Raw genomic sequence first — 17,363 nt, forward strand, 5'->3', positions numbered from 1 at the left:
CCATAAGCCAGTGTCACACAATACAGCAAAGCGATAACTTCAATCCAACTCCCAGAAGTGATAAACAGCACATAAATACTGATAAGCAGTATATGCAGCAAGTAAGATATTACATAACACAACTCTGAGAGCAAATAGATCAACATTGTGACCACTGACTATTATACTAATAAAACGAATGCTTATCACAAATTTATTTTAACACGCTTTGGTCAGATCTGTTGTTATCCTGAACCCTTCATGCCCCATGTTGGGTGCCAAAAAGGACTGTTGTGTTTTAACCCAGCAGGCAGCTAAACATCACCGCTTGCTCACCCCCCACCTCTCCAGTGGGATGGGGGAGAGAATCAGAAAGGCAAAAATAGGAAAACTTGTGGGCTGAGATAAGAACAGTTTAAAATAGAATAATTAATGAAAAGAAAAACAATGAGAGAGCACAAGAAACAAAATCCAGGAAAACCAAGTGATGCAACCACTCACCACCCACTGATGGATGCCCAGACAGTCCCCGAGCAGCAATTGCTGCCCCCTGGACAAGTACCCCCAGTTTATATACTGAGCATTACATCATATGGTATGGAATATCCCTGTGGTCAGTTTGTGTCAGCTGTCCTGGCTGTGCCCCCTCCCGACTTCTTGTGCACCTGACACAAGCATGGGAAGCTGGGAAGTCCTTGATTTAGTATAAGCACTGCTCAGCAACATCTGAAATATCAGTGCGTTATCAACATTATTCTCATCCTAAATCCAAAACACAGCACTGTGCCAGCTACTAGGAAGAAAATTAGCTCTATCCCAGCTGAAATCAGAACGAAGATAAAATCGAGTTCACGGCAATGAATGCAATTATGTTGAAGAATTGAACCTGAAAAGCCTCCCCCCATTTCCCGCTCCCTACTACTCTGAGCCAAGCTGCAAGGCACCGAAGGGCTAATTATAGAACAAACCAAACCAAATCCAACCCCAAAACCAACAAAAAAAGTAGTATTTCAGGCCCTGTCAGATTCTGCAACATGAGAGAGAGCACTCACAACATCTCTTTCTCTCAGGATCTAGCATATCAGCACCTTGGATCAAGGCACAGCCTACTGCCTGGTCCAACAAAGTTTGAATTTATTTCAGCAACCACAGTTTAAAAACTGGAGGTAGCCTGATGGTTATAAGCCTCCTAGAAGAAAGACTGAAGTTGACTCTCCCCACAGGAACTGTACTTCAAGCTCCCCATTTTTGGCCAAAATACACAGACTCCTGACCTATTATTAAAAAAAAAAAAAAAGGAAAAAAAAAAAGAGAGAAGTATACCCAAGTTTTGTTTGCTTTCAAGCAGATCCTAACGCCATCATAATTTGGAAGCAAAAATCCTAGGCTTTGCAGCATGCCCAAGACTGTACCCCTACAACTTCTTCATGTGGTGGGCACCATCCTCTGAATAATAATTTAATAAAGCTCAGGCACTGACTATTGAAGAAGTTCAGCATGATCAATACTAAGTTATCTCTGGTCATAGTGCAGTGCTGCAGCTCATAGTAATCTCCCTACATGCACTACAGTGTAAGCTTTGGAGTTAGAGTTAAAAGCAAGATACAAGCAAGGTTGTCGGCACCACGGTGTTGAATTACTAGACTTCCATCAAAAGTTTATCAATGGAATTTTATTAGATTAATAGGAATTAGACTTCAATCTAACCCAAAGTGCATAAGTAAACTTAACATACCTCACCTGAACGTCCTCCACCAAAAAAACCCCCCTTATCTCAGTCCATTTCAGCAAACTAAAAAATGCAAACATAGCCAAGCTTACTCTCAAATTCCCTTTTATTTCACAGCTGTTAATTGCTAATAAAGCCAAACAAATCTGACGTTCAGATTGAGTCACTGAAACTTGTTCCAAAGACTTCAACAGACTTCACGCAGTCTTCCGTCACTTCAACCCTTATTTCCTCTGCTTTGAAACATAAGATGTAACAGTGAAAACACATTTCCACATTTTAACTTGTTTGACATCATTTTAGCATTTTTAAGCTATACATCCTCTGCATGAAAACCAATAAATATGTTAGTGTGAAAACAGACTAGATAGATCTCATTAACCTAGAAATAACATTAACAAGAAGCTTTTTTCGTAAGCAGATCACTCTTGTCAGTGACCCACTTGGAAAATTTTCTCTGATGACCACATTTTGCACAGTCCACACAGCATTCTTGGATTCAGTCCAAATGTAAAGAGAACTAATTCACTCCTTTTATGAAAAAAATGCTATTTTTAAATATACATAGCTGAAAATGGAAAGCAGCTGTGAGAGTTAAACATTTTTATGCAGCTGAATTGAGACATACCAGAAGTAAATTAAATTCAGTGCTGAACAACATTTAAAGCATACTAGCAATTACACAGGAAGCTGGACGTAGCCACTACGAAGCTTTCAATCCAACCGTATCTTTGGAAAAGTCAGATTTAGTATCGTATTAGCTCACAATTTTTTTACATATTTGGTATCTCTGCTGGAACACAGATCCTGCTTATTGCTTTGAAACATTCAACACGATCATTGAAACCCAGATGCTTGTTTCGAGTTCTTAGTAACCAAAATTAAAAAGATCAAACAGAGGACAGTAGGAACAAAGGCACATGGTTAATTTATAAAAGTATGTACAGGGTAATTGAACACTTATTTCTATCCACTAGAAACTCATTCATCTTGAATACAAAAAGAAAAGACTACGGAAACATGTTAAAGGAGATCATCCTAAACAGATGTTCTCAGGCGACATCAGCAGAGAATCTTATACACCATTAAATTATTTCTGGAATTAAATTTCTCATTTTGAATATAGAATTTCCAAAATCTAAAGTTCATAAATTTATTATTCCTCTAAGCACTTTAGTGCAATCCTCTTCAGAGTTGAAGCTGGGCAGTTAAGGCAGTCTACTAACAGTATGTCAGAATTCAGCACAGTGTTTAATCATGGAGGTGCCCCGTGGTTCTCTATTTGGAGGGCTGTCTTTTGAAACCTTCGTCCGTACCATCATCCTCCTAGCTGACGCAGCTTCAAACACAACATGTTTAAACACCACCATTCTCACAATGTTTTGGGTTTTTGTGGAGGTGGGAAGGGAGGAGTCTAACGTCAAGCCGTTAGCTCCATAAGCAACTCCGCAGGATGGTTAACATCCACGAGTTGATGTGTGGCTTCACTGTGCATCGTGCTAACCCTTACGGGCTGCCAACAAGATGCTTCTAAGACAATACCCATTACATTCAAACCTATAAGCACTCCATAAATCCTGGTACTGTATTCTGCACTCCACTGATAGTGTGGCTTTTTTCTTCCCCATGGACTTTCATTGAGGCACAAGTGAAAAATAAAAAAACCCAACACCCTCTCCGAACAAATCAACCAAACTTTTTAAGAGGACTTTATCTCATCCTGATTTTTTCCTACAGACTTGAACCAGCCATTTTGAAACTATTATCCTCAACTATGGCAAAAGATTTTACTCCAGTAGTATGGAAATGGTTTCCGTTAAACTTTAATAATGCTATACCTTATTAAAGTTGGCTAGTGCTGCTTATCTACAGCTGACACGCTGGGGCACCAGAATTGACTTCAAGTGTTACAAAATTCCACAGAAGAAAAGAAAAAACCAAACTAAACCAAAAAAAGCCCAAAACTGCATAGTATGTCATCCCTTTTATTCACCAAAGCTGCCCATGTATATCCTAGGTGGAAGATAGCAGAACAGCTGCTTAGTCTTCAGATGCAGGTGTTTAGCGCTTGCTATAACATCTTTCCATCTTGCTCGTTGCCACATCTCTTCAAAGGACTGTTACAGAAATGGGAAGGAAAAAATGAGAGAAAATAAAATGACACTTTCAGACAGATCAATATTCCTCATATTTTTTCATTTGAAATAACAAAGCAAATTTATTTATGATGAAATTCATCAGAAGACCATTCTCCTGAATTTAAAATATTTTGAATTTTCCCTTTGGAAAAAAAGAAAAAAAAAAAACAGATACACATCACTAAAACCACAGATGCTGTGGCTTTCCTGCCTGCCCCTCTCTCCTTACATATGTCCATACCCATGACAGAGCCAGTTCAAAAAAGTCTAATCGCTATCTAAATTAACGGGGTTGTAGTCAGGGTCATCCTCTTCATCCTCCAACTCTAAATCATCCATTTCTTGGAATAAAGATTCGTCAACCTCCACGCTGTTTCCAGCTGCAAAGAACAGAAAAATAATTTATTTTCATGCAAGTAGGAAAACAGTACCTGAACACCAAAATACAGAACACTTTTTCTAATTCATTCTTCAATGTTGGTAGCTGTTAACTTACTTGGCTTTTTATACATCAAATAGCTACGGAAAAGGAAATGCCACATTTTATCTTTTTACAGCTGAAGTGAAGCTTTTTTCCCCTCATACCAAAATCCAGTCAAGAGAAATGTCACAGAGGACCTCAAAATCCACTGGGAGAATGAAGTTAACATTTATAGTTGCCAGAAGCAGAGATTCTTTCTCCCATGTGCTGTCAAAGCAGGAGCTCAAGACCCCACAGCTGGAATCGTTACACCTACCATAGTCAAAGAAACATGTAAGGTTTATTAAAAAGAAACCTTACACACCATTTGTATATCTACATTTGTTTTCAGACTTAAATTTTAGAAGCAAGATGAATGTTTATATGGGTTCACATTTTCTTCTGGAAGAGATGATGCTGACCTAAGGACAAAACTTTGCGACTACTGCCATTTTATTTGTGTGTATCAACAGTGACATCTTCTGGCCACTGAATAAGGTTCTGTTCTTTCACTGGGTTTGAAAGAGCCTTTACAACCGCTCCCATCAAAAAGATAATGCCATCATCCTGCTTAAGCTGTGAAAATCAGCATTACTTATTACATGATATTGTAACATTAAATTGCAGTTAGAAACCTGCTGCATTTATGATAGAACGGAAACAGCAATAAGGACAGGAGTTTTTAATCACTGATAGCAACAGGATTAAACGTTAATACATTAATCCCAAGTCATTTGGGCACAGAACCCCAATACAGAGATCTGTCCCTGCCTTAAGACAGGCAAATCTTCCATCAACAACCCGTCTTCACTTTAGGCATTTTGGAGGAAGACAAAGTTGAATTATGCCCTCTAACTAAAAGACTCAATTCCCCCATTACTGCCGTGTCAAGTTTATACGCACTGATGTTCATAAACAACCTTTTTTCTTTTAAATTGTTACTTGCGAGAAAATTCTTGACTCTCCTGCACGTGCGTTTTGCCGTATCAGTAGATAATGCAGCTACATTAACTCAAAAATCAGTCTTTTAAATTAGGATACTAAAAGGCAGTACAGAAAATTAAATAGATACGTGACTGTGAGTGGATTTATTTGATTGTTCTCCAACAGATTTTCCAAGTTTGACGTCTTTTGGCACAGGCTTACAAAATTTTCAGCTGGCACTAAGTCAGATATTTTTGGTAAGATAACAGAAAAATCTGCAGGAACTGCAAAGAAGAACTGGGTTGTACAGAGGCAAATCCCATTTAATTTGACTGTGGGATGTTCACTATTGGTGTTGAGGTTCAGAGAGGAGGAGACAACTTCCAGAACTGTGCCTGAAATCAGGGGTAAGAAGGCTGGCTATTAGAAAAAAAGAAAATGCAGGGTTTGGTTATGGGTTTTTTTGGTTTTGGTTTTGCTTCGCTTGTTTTTGGGTTTGCTTCCAGTCCAAACACTTGAATAGAAGCGATAGAAATAAGATCAACTTAAGCTTAAAACTGCAAATAAATCCACTTTAGCCTCCTGAAAATGTTTTGTTTGTTTTTGAGAGAAGTTAAAATCATTTATGTTTAATCTGCAAAATGGTACTTCTCAGAATGTTCTTCCGATGAAAAAGTAATACTGAGCTAGGATGTTAAGTCAGAATACTTGAGATTTTGCTTAGGAATTTTGTCCTATTTTAAGCCACTGTCTTTCAATTGCTGAAACAAACAGAATTTACCTTCCTCCAAGAACTGGATGTCAGAGGTGTCAAGGTTGTGATCCATTTCAAACAGCTGTTTCCCTAGAAATAAAAGAAAATAAAATTTAGAAATTACATAAGCAAGTAGAAATCTGAAATAACTATCAACCTAAGGCAACAATAGTTAGCACATATATTTTGGGCTTTTCAGATTAACCAGTTTGAGCAGTCTTTGTTGTTGTTTTTTTAAGATGCTCGTTTCTTTAAGTACTCCATTCCGATTTTTTGACTATTTGTCCAGGATTCTTCCACACCAATAGGCTTCCTCCTCTTACATGTGAAATAGGTCACTGTTTTTTATAGTCACTTTAATATTACTAAGGCTTTAATAACAGGGGGTGGGAAAAGTTACGCTGTACTGCCCCACAGACTTTGCTCAGTCCTTACTGCTTCAGGCCTCTTGCATTCCCCAAGAAACTCTCTGTGGGAATTGGAAAGGAAATTAGCTGCTTCCTCCATCTTTTTCCATATATCCTCCCCATTCAAAAAGCAACTTGGTTCTACACACAAATGATCAGCTCCTACACACACATCTGTGAAGGAAACATCACACAAAGTGAAGCCTTTCTAATTTGGAGGTTGTGGAAGAAAAGGTCAGGGCTCCTTCCACATAAACTACCCATCTTCTACCAATGTTTGCACTGCTTATGCAAGCTTCCACCACTGAGACTGGTTGATGTTCACGGTAAAACATTTCAAACACCTTTTACTTCTAATGGGGTTACAGTCATGACATCTGAGAATAAGCCTGGTTTTAGTTTTGTGAAGGGGAGGTTCTATAAACTAGACTTGTATAGAAGAAACCAGACACAGCATGCTAACAGTAATTTTAAAAACAAAAAAAACCTAGAAGCAGCTTGATTTCTACTACCTCATCTTTGCAGATTCCCAAATCCATTCCCTTCAGAGGGGAAGACAGCATGTCCCCTGCCCTGTACAGCTTTTCATGAAACTTACTACCATTAAAATTTCCATCTCTCTGTCCAATTTCATCAAACCTAGCTAAAAGTTTCAAAAGCCTTCAGAAGGGAGGAGGAAAGATAACAGTAATATAGCATGATCACATTGGTCATGTTTTCTCAGGTAATCAGGTTAAAAAGTAAATCCAACATCACAGGAGAACCAGTCCAAAGCTAAGCTGTGGAGAGGGTGGAGGAGGATGCTCAAGACTTAATTCTTACCTACAGGTTCTCATAAGAAAAATAATTTCCTCCACATTGTGCCCACTGGATACAGAGTTTGCTTTCTGCTGGACAAACTGTGATCTACAAAACACAGAGACTGAAACCACTGCTATGACAAGCTCTTCCCCAAAATATGAGAGCCACCTCACTAGTCACTGTAAGCTTGTCATATGCTGCAGCCAGCCTCTATGTTGCTTCAGTCCAGCAACAGCACCCCAAACTCCTACACATGCTTGACTAATCTGAAGTCACTGTATAATCTAGTGCAATAAAGGCCAAATCAGTAAACTGTCTAATGTAGACACTTTCTGTTGCTTAACAAACCCCAACTATTTCTGCAAGAACAATGCCTGTCAGCAGCAGCTCCAAGTGGCATACTGTCTGGCACAAACCTGAAAAAGCTTAAACACACAGTTTGGGAACCTTAATGACTTTATCAGAAATCCTAAATCCATTAGCTTTGTATTTAGCCCAAAATCAGCACTCAGACAGTCTTCATGTGACATAGAGAACAATTATCAAGTACTGCATTAAGAGTTCATTTACTACCATCATCTTTCAGCATAAAAATTACTTTTAGGCTTGTCATTATAGTCTGATAACATTGCAAAAACTTCAAGACCAGTTTTAAATCATACCGCTTAATTTATTTTTGCCCGCTTGTTCTTCTTCTTTCATTTTTTTCCTTTTTATTTCTAGGAGTTCTGCATCAAACTTTGCTTTCCAGTTTAGGAAATTCTCAATGGTAACAGGAGTGCCATGAAAACGTTGCTGAAAGAACAGAAAAGGCTGCAAACACAACTTGCAAAGCTACAAGTGAAGATAAGCATTCTCTTAATTATTTAAATTACAATAATCTAGAAGCACTGCTTGCTGTGAAGGATTCTGAGAACTTAATCCTAACCCTGAGACTAGACAAAGAACACATTCTTACTGGTTTTTTGCCACCTGTCTCTCCCTTCAGAGAGCTGTACCATGGTGGAAATTTTTATGGAAAAACCCCGTGTACTACCTTTGGACCTACAGTGCAGTAGTTAGCAACACACACTAATACAGGTTTTCCATAAGCAGGCAGCACTTCTTATCAACTCTTAAGTGTAATCTACACTGAAATATTTTACATTAACCCTTCTACCTTGTTGAGACAGAAAAAAAGGATTATTTTTCCCCAGCTATTTTTCTGCCATTTTCAGGAATACTGAACCTTTCAAGTCCCATCACCCACTAGCTATTTCCAAGGAAGAAAGCGAAGACTCAGTAGCTGGACTTACCACAGCACATTCCATGAATGGAAAAACTATTCCACAGTGGCTGCTGGAAAGGATGTGTGCAGGGAAGACAAACCAGTCTTGAAGACTGGTCCCACTGCTTCCACCCTACCCACTCAGCCTACCAAGGAAGAGAGACACTCTCAGACCACGCAGCCTGTGCGCAGCATGCCATATTCTAGCCTTTTGTGCTCCCCATCTCCTCTTCAAGCAAAAAACTGGCTACAGCAACTTTGACTGCATTCAGGAAGAACGCCTGCTCCTGCCTTAGGAAGTAATGCTAGAAGGGATTGTGAACACACAATATATTTCTGAAAAGACTGCTTTAGAAAATGGGTGGTGGGAAGGAATCACTTAAGTGCACTAAACAATCTTCTAGTCCTTATGTTTCAATTATATCAACTTTGGGATAGATGTTCCTCTCCCACTGCAACTGAGAATTGCTCCTGCATCAAACCCAAACATTAAAAAAAAGAAGGGAGAAATTTTTAATTGAAAAACATTATTTTACATACTTTCTCTTCTTCTTCTGCTTCTCTTTCTTTTTGTTTCTTCTCCTCTTCTCTTCGTGTTTTTATTTGATCCACTATTTCATTTAATTTTTCCTGTACTGCTGAGACTAAAGTGAAGATCATTACCATTCCTAAATTTTCTTCTGCCTACAACACAAAAAAGGCAACTTTAAAGAGAAGAACCTCAAACCTTCAGAAGCTGAAGGTTACCTTCAGCATACTTATACTTATGTATGTTTAGAAACCAGTATGCTGTGCAAATGCAGACAACACAGCTGAGGCACTCTGCACCAGTCCCAAAAGCTCGCTGTAAAATTCAAGTCAATTGACCAGTTAATCCAGTTAAAGTTACCCCCAAATGGGTGCACAGCAAAACACCAGCGTTCAGGTTATCAACATATTATAGACATCTGGAAAGCTTTTTCATTAATAAAACAAAACCCATAATGGGAATACAACTCCAAGATTGGAATATCATAAATCATGGGAGATAAGAGTCGCTCAGAACCTCTCCTCTCCTGAAATGGCTTATTCCTTAATCCCATTACATGTCCCTTCGAAGTGGGACAGTTTCCCAGGAGAAATAAAAAACATCAATTGGTGGAAGGAAGGTTATATGAAGTAAACTGAAAAGAAAGAATGCCTACTGAACACATTATGGCATCTTTAAGGCAGGGAGGACTTGTCAAGAATTCCCAAAACCAAAGTAGTATTTCCTTCACAATGCACTCTCGCTGATCTCAAAGATTGAAGAGATCCCCCCCAAATACTTTTTAAAAAGAATCAACATAGCGTTTTTTTAATCTTTCCAAATAAAATTCAAGTGGCTTATTTCCACAAATACTATATATACAGTTAAACAAATTCACCTTAAGTTAGAACTGCAAAAGAGAGGAAGCCCTAGAGCACTTCCATTTCATTACTGTACCCGTGCACACTGAATCAGCCCTATATTTTACCTCATTAACAGAATTTACCTCAATAATGTCATTTACCAAACTCAAACGTCAAAGTCAGCCCCTACAGTATGGGACAGGTTTCAAATCAGTGGCACATACCTCACAAAACAACTGATTTGAGAGAGAAGTTCTGGCTACACCATGAAGCGATATCAAACCGAATTGAGATATTCGGTTTTCCTTACCTGTTGTTCTAGTAGTTTTAATATGTCCGTGACATCATTATCGTCAAGATTCTCCTGTGAGACAATTTCATAAAGTGGAGTTTCATCAGGATATTTTTCTCTATAGGTAAATTTAAGGGTTGTTTGGACAGCTACAAGATAAAAAACCCACATATTCTTATAGTGATATCTCTATATAAATTTAATTGTATATTTTTCTAATTCTTCAACAGCCTAAAGATTTTAAAACATAAAATATTCTTGTCTTAAAGGAACAGGCATCTTACACAGATGTTAAACTTCTTCATATAGTTTTAAGTATAAGGCAAGAGTTCTGAGAAATCAAGACAATGAAGTTTACCCTTACATAAATTATTACAGTCTATTAATGCCTGAAAAGTCTTTACAAAGACTGGAAAACCTTCCATGGGTACTAGGTTAGTTATTTCTTTTCCTTCATATTCCACTTAAAGCTGGAGAAAATGAGGAAGAGTCTTAACAACAAATCTAGAGAGAATCCCAGCATATTAAAGCTTTAAATTCTGTGTGCCTGGCTGGAGTATCAACCTCTGTGTTGGGTACCAGGGCTCTGTATAAATCATATTACAAGGACACAATGTGCAGTAGAAGTTATTAAGCAGAGAACTGCCTAAGGAGAACACATTCAATCTGAAGCCACCCACAGCTAGGATAACATGGAAACAAGGCAAGAGAGAATCAAGTTCCTTTCACGCATCCTGCCAGAATACCAGGGAGAAGACTTCCTTCTGTTCCAGACTCTCAGTTCTGGCAGCCAAGCAGTCTCTTCAACGCAGACACCTGCTCCGAGCAGGGCTTGCTCCTTTAAAACTGATGGCACCAGCACCAGTTTCTTTCTTCCGATGCAGTAACCCAGAAGAGTTGCTCTCAGGCTTGCTTGGAGCAAGGCTTCCAACAAGCCCATGCAACCACTGGCACCCAATACAAATGCAGCAACTCGGGACCCACAGCTCTTTGCTCTGGAACTGTTCCTTAAGGGCTGCATGTTCACACTACACAGACTCAACTCTCTCATGTGGCTGGTATACATACAGTTGCTAGAAAAAAAGTCACCTCACGACATGGCTGTAAACTACTGCAGGGACGATGACAATCCACACTTTTTGAAGCTACAAAGCATCTGAAATCCAGCACGTCAGAAAGTAGCCCTAGCGAGGGAATGCAACATTTCTGTAAACTAAACACAAATCACCAGAATCCTTGAACTACATTTTCTGAGGAATGCTCGCTGGATCAGGCCCCTAAGGGGACGTAAGTGGAGCTGTTGGTGATAGAACTAGGCTTACACGGAAACTCCCCCTATATACATTTAAAGGCAAGATTGACTTACTTTCATCATTTTCTCCTGCTTCAGATGTCACAGTGATTGTGAAAGTCGTTGGCTTTTCTGACAATACTGTTCAAATAAAAAAAAAGAAAAAAAAGAAAAAAACACCAAAGAGTCAGAGATTCCTTAAATCAGGCAACTACTTCTTCACATCATTGAAACTGAACTTCTCAAGGACTAATGAAGCAAGGAAGCTCTTGATACCGTGTTAAGGGCCTTTTTACCCTATTAATAAACACTTTTCAATTAACAGCTATTTTCCATATAATGCAATGTTTGGAGTGCTCTTCAAATGAGAGCATATAACATCAACATACTAAAAAGTTTCTCTTTTGGAAGTTTCACTTTTCCAAAAAGTGCAAATCTAGCTACCATCAAATGACTTATGTCAGCGCCCTGAATGTGCACAGAAAGCTCCCAAAGCTAATTTGCTTTATTATACTAGATATGCATGAGAAGCATCCAGTACGCTTTTGACCCTGGACTGTTTTTACAGTATGTCTGCATCTACTTCTATATTTAGGACAGTTCTATATTTCTGTATTTAGGACATATAACAAATGCTTCTTAAAAGAAAAAAAGAATACACAGTGCTTTCCTTCAAGGATGTGCTACCCAAGTAGCGTACTTGAATGAAATTTAATGAATAAGGCAGCTAGAAGACAGACAACAAGCAGCTCTATAGAAATGCAGAATGTGCGAGCTCTGCAATCCAGTTTCACAGCCTGGAAACCTCATCGCACAACTGTGGGTTGCAGTCCTCACATAAGGACTGCTCTGTATCACTGTTACAACCAACGCTCAGTCTACTACGTAGGCTCTCACAGTATTAATTGAATTTTCATAACCGCTAAGGTACTACTACCATCTTTTTTTTCCTCCCTCTTTTTTTGGGTATAAGCGCATTACAGGAGGGGACAATAACTCAGAGTAGAGGCTATATGACAGTATACTACTTCCTATCGGTATCAGTTATTCAGTGACCCCAGCTACCAGAGATCAATTCATATACCTTTAACATAAAGCTGAAGAACCTAAAAGATTTTTGGATTAGAGGAATGGGCAAATGCATTGGGAGAATGTCTGTGTGACAAAGTTACTGCCAGGTAAGCTACTATGGGACTTTGGGCAGAGTAGCGTGCAGGAAGGAAACAGAAAATGCACGAGTTTTTTCACTGTTAGTATTCTTTAGACACTGAGCACCGCAAATCACGTTGGATTAGCCGGCAGGGTAGACACTTTCAATTGTTTGATGGTAACTAGAAAGTCCCGAAATTCCGACGAACCAAGGCACCCATGACATGAAAGCTTTGGCATTACAGCATACTGCACCTGGGCGTTAAAGCTCGCCTCCGTCCCACCACAGATCTGCAACGGAATAAGGCGATACCGGCAACGCACCCACAGAGGAAACGGCGCCTTTAAGCGCCCCAGCGCCGCCGTCCTGCCGGCGGGGCGGGGCCGCTGCCCGAGCGGCGGGCCGGCCGCGCACCGCCCGCTGCCCCCCGGCCCGCGCCACCGGAGGGGTCCTGCGAAGCGTCCCCTGCCCGCGGCCGCGCCCCGGCACCGGCACGGCGGGACCGGCCCGGCCCGGCCCGCTCCGCTCCGCCGCGGCCCTCAGCCCGCCGCGGCCGGCAGCGCCCGCGCGTCCAGCTCCGGAGAGCCCCGCCGAGGGCTTTGCGTTGGGAAAGACAACAGAAAAATACATTAAAAGGGCGAATAACATTCAGCCCGTGCGGCGAAAGGGCAAGGGGCGCCCGGAGGGGCGCGGTTAGGCACGCGGGCCGGCCGCTCCTCCCTCACGCCGACCGGCCGGCCGGCCGCCACGCGAAGCGCCGGCCCCGCCGCGGCTCACCTGTGAACGAGTCCGGGTAGATGGACTCCAGGGCCTCCAGTTCGTTGCGCTGCTCCTCGCTGTAGTCGGTCATCGCCGCCGCCACCAAGGGCCATGGGCCGCCCGCCCGCCCCGCCAAGCGACCCCTGCCCCGCCGGCCCGCGCAGGCGCGCTCACCTCCGGCGTCGGCTAGGCATGCCTGGCGCTCACCCGCCCTCGATCGGCGGTGGATGCCTTTGGGCTGACGGGAAGGAAGGGCACGCTGCGGTCGGGACTGGCTGCGAGTCGCGTGCGCGGCCGTGCGGGTACCGGTCACGCGCCGCACCGGTGTTCCCTCGCCTTGCCCAAGGGCGATCGAGGGCAGTGTGTGTCCCGCCCCCCGGCCGCTTAACCCAGGCACTTGCCGCTTGGCATTCGTCTCTGCGGGCGCGCTAGTGTGTCCGGAGAAGGGCAACAAAGCTGGTGAAGGGACCGGAGAGCAGGTCTTACGAGGAGAGGTTGAGGGAGCTGGTTTTGTTTAGCCTGGAGAAGAGGCGGCTGAGGGGAGACCTTATCGCTCTCTACAGCTACCTGAAAGGGGGTTGTAGCGAGGTGGGGGTCGGTCTCTTCTCCCAAGTAACAAGTGATAGGACAAGAGAAAATGGCCTCAAGCTGTGCCAGAGGAGGTTTAGATTGGATATTAAGAAAAATTTCTTCACTGAAAGAGTGGCCAGGCACTGGAATAGGCTGCCCAGGGAAGCGGTGGTGTCATCATCACTGGAGGTGTTCAAAAAATGTGTAGACATGGCACCTGGCGATGTGGTTTAGGAGGCCTGGAGGTGGTTGGCAGTTGGACTTGATGATCTCAGAGGTCTTTTCTAGCCTTAATGATTCTATGACTTGCTGTGTTTACCCACCTGTACCTGATGCCCTTGAAAAATCGTGCCTCTGTCAGGTGCAGCCCTGGCTTCCCCTTCTCCCCCAGCTGGGAGCAGCCGTGGTTGGGGTAGGTGAGGTGCTCAAGCTGTGTCACCTGGGCTGCTGAGGGTCTGAGGGCTTCCAGCTACAGGCGCAGGCATCAGGGTTAGGTGGGTATTGGCTAGTTGTCATTTTGTGGAAATCTACAGCAATCAGCAAGCAGACTGAAGGGGACTCACGACTGTTGCTCTAGGAATAGTGTAAGGGTGCTGTGGAGGCAGCTGAATGCCATTTCAGCCTGAAATGGGAAGTTCATTTGATGGCAGCTGATAAAATCCATTCGTGGTACAGCTTGGAGTTAAAAAGCACATGCAGACCTTTCAGGAAAGGTTCACAGTGATTTCAGAGGTCCCATCACACAAGCAGCATAGTTATGTAAGCGCAGAACAGGCAGCATCAAAGCTAGCAATGCTGGGAGCCCCCCTGCTTGGGGGTTACCTGCAAGGATGAATTTAAGACTGTTGAGGGTTAAACAACAGCAGACCCTCACATGCATTTTACAAAACCAGGGTCTCTAGAAAACTTTTACAGTGGATATAAAGAGAATAATTTTCACTAAGTGAGCAAACTGCAATTCTAAATTGATTTTGGGTAAGATAACTCAGGTTTTAGCAGGCACAGGTAGACTGTTCTGTACCGAATCATTGATTTTTCTGCAATTGTGAATTCTTTCAAATGCTGTGCCTTTAATACCAATCTGTGATGTGTTTCAGGGAGCAGAGGAGTGAAAGGAAATACACCAAATCACCTGTAGTACTACAGCTGTATCTAATACTATGGATTAATATATGCTAACAGGATGGTAATCTATTTGTATATTGGTCAGCTGACTTCACAATGGCAGGTACAGCTAGTACTTCCACTCAGTGTTTCAAATTATGAACTACAGAAAAAAAATACAGGGCAAATAGTAATTGGGACAAAATTGGAAAACATGAACTTTTAAATCAAAGTTAGTTTAGCAAGAAGTTAAAAGATTTTGACAGCTCACTCTTCCTCTTAGCTGCAAATATTGCACCATTTTATAATGGTACTGTAAAACGGGAAGAAGTGGAAAGAACCCACATAGAATGAAAACAGCAGTTAGCTTTTTGTCGTATGGATCCAGACATTAGCATAGGGTGGTTTTTTTTTTGCCAAAACTTTCAGATATGCAAATCAATTCCACATATTCCAGATTACACAGTGTTCCATTTAAATAAAAACCCACAAAGATTTTAGAAGTTAAATTAGAGATTGTGTTAACTTAGAGAGGTACTTTGCCTTCTAAGGAGTTCATATAAACAGTACAGGTGTATTACCTTGTACTGGGTTTGAGTGGCAAGGTTTTGGTAGTGGGGAGGGGGCTACAAGGGTGGCTTCTGTGAGAAGCTGCTAGAAGTTTCCCCTATGTTGACAGAACTGATGCCAGCTGGCTCCAGGATGGACCCACCACTGGCCAAGGCTAAGACCATCAGCAATGGTGGTAGCGCCTCTCTGGTAACATATTTAAGAAGGGAAAAAAAAAACCTTGTGCAGCTGCAGCTGGAAAGAGGAGTGAGAATATGTGAGAGGAGCAACCCTGCAGATACCAAGGTCAGTGAAGAAGGAGGGGGAGGAGGTGCTCCAGGAGCCAGAACAGAGATTCCACTGCAGCCTGTGGCGAAGACCATGGTGAGGCAGGCTGTCCCCTTGCAGCCCATGGAGGTTAACAGTGGAGAACCCCACCCTGGAGCAGGTGGATGCCCAAAGAAGGCTGTGACCCCATGGGAAGGCCATGCTGGAGCACGTTTGTTGGAATTTGTGACCCTGTGGGGGACACATGTTGGAGCAGTCTGTTCCTGAAGGATTGCACCCTGTGTAGGGGACCCATGCAGAAGAAGTTTGTGGAGTACTGTAGCCCATGAGAAGGACCCATATTGGAGAAGTTTGTGGAGGACTGTCTCTAGTGGGAGGGACCCTACGCTGGAGCAGGGAAAGAGTGTGAGGAGGCCTCCCCCTGAGGAGGAAGGAGCAGCAGAGACATGTGATGAACTCACCACAACCCTCATTCCCTGTCCACCTGTGCTGCTGGGGGAGGGAGGTAGAGAAAATTGGGAGCAATGCTAAACCCAGGAAGAAGGGAGGGATAGGGGAAGGAGTTTTAAGGTTTGGTTTTATGTGGCAAACATCATCATGTTTAATAAAAACGGCATGAGAAATATGCGACTTGGGCCTGTTTGCTGAAACGGCCAAGGACAATGGATCAAAGAAAGGGCACATACAAAGCAAGCTCTGCATGTTCCAGTGGTTTGCAAACAACAGGTGGCTGCTAAATTCCAGAGATAAGGAGCTGAGAAACAAGTCAGGCACCTGCCAGGAGGAACAAAAAAATATAAGTATCAAGTTATACTGGGAACATGAATCGTGTGGTGATTGGGGAACAAAGGGGCATCCCCTTTACAGAAATGCTATATATAATCAGAGAATTTTGTAATGAAGCGATTCTGTGCCCACAACCTACAGAGTCTGTGTCGGTCGTACACCACAAATGGCACCTGAACAGGGACATGAAACATAACCAAGGGACATGAAAAATGACAAAAAGAAAGCAACAATGATACTTACCAGTGGTGTACCCCTGCACAGCTGGACAGAGGATATTGCATCGAGTGCTCATCACCAGTTGCTGGGCGGCACAGGTGAGCAGCTGCGGGGAAGTCCTATAGACTGCCGTTTTACATTATGGGACAGTCAGCAACTAGGGAACAGAAGTTACATTCTGAAATTTTGCAACGCATTTTGTGAGAGCAAGGTTTTAATGTCGCTCTGCTACAGTTGATGAGGTTGCTTGTATGGATTTGGGATCACTGTCCATGGTTTCCTAGCGAGGGTTCATACAGTCCCACCCTATGGCAGAAAGTTGGTGAGGAGATACAGACTAAGCAACTTTTGCAATTGGAGTTCCCTGATGGTATATCAATTACCTGGCATGTGGTTCATACTGCTCTCAGAACTCTGCTACCTGCTGAACAGGTACTGCAGAAAGTAAATGATCCTGCACCGCCACCCGATGAGTCAAACAGGAGAAAAGAACCCTGTTCCTTTGAATTAATAGATCCTGAACCA

The 17,363-nt window shown here is 42.3% G+C and overlaps 1 protein-coding gene across 1 annotated transcript; it reads right to left on the reverse strand.

Moving 5' to 3' along the window:
* Positions 1-1,796: 1,796 nt before the first annotated feature.
* RWDD1 (RWD domain containing 1) lies at positions 1,797-13,439 on the reverse strand. The gene is made up of 7 exons (XM_064447420.1): positions 13,341-13,439; positions 11,489-11,554; positions 10,141-10,271; positions 9,000-9,143; positions 7,855-7,987; positions 6,012-6,074; positions 1,797-4,226 (listed from the first exon to the last, which is right to left on the reverse strand). Exons 1-7 carry the CDS (start codon positions 13,411-13,413, stop codon positions 4,114-4,116), a joined length of 723 nt encoding a protein of 240 aa, XP_064303490.1. The 5' UTR covers positions 13,414-13,439; the 3' UTR covers positions 1,797-4,113.
* Positions 13,440-17,363: the final 3,924 nt, after the last annotated feature.

Source organism: Phalacrocorax carbo, chromosome 3 (assembly GCF_963921805.1).
Source record: "Phalacrocorax carbo chromosome 3, bPhaCar2.1, whole genome shotgun sequence".
In the NCBI taxonomy this organism is placed as follows: domain Eukaryota; kingdom Metazoa; phylum Chordata; class Aves; order Suliformes; family Phalacrocoracidae; genus Phalacrocorax; species Phalacrocorax carbo.

What these genes read in the sequence shown, in the direction of transcription:
- RWDD1 (XM_064447420.1), bottom strand. Translation starts at nt 13,413, where the DNA reads ATGACCGACTACAGCGAGGAGCAGCGCAACGAACTGGAGGCCCTGGAG. An exon ending in AAGCAGAAGAAGAAGAGAAA is followed by an intron (nt 7,988 to 8,999) that starts GTATGTAAAATA and finishes CTGTTCTTTCAG; the next exon opens with CAACGTTTTCATGGCACTCC. An exon ending in GGGCAAAAATAAATTAAGCG is followed by an intron (nt 6,075 to 7,854) that starts GTATGATTTAAA and finishes TTTTATTTCTAG; the next exon opens with GGAAACAGCTGTTTGAAATG.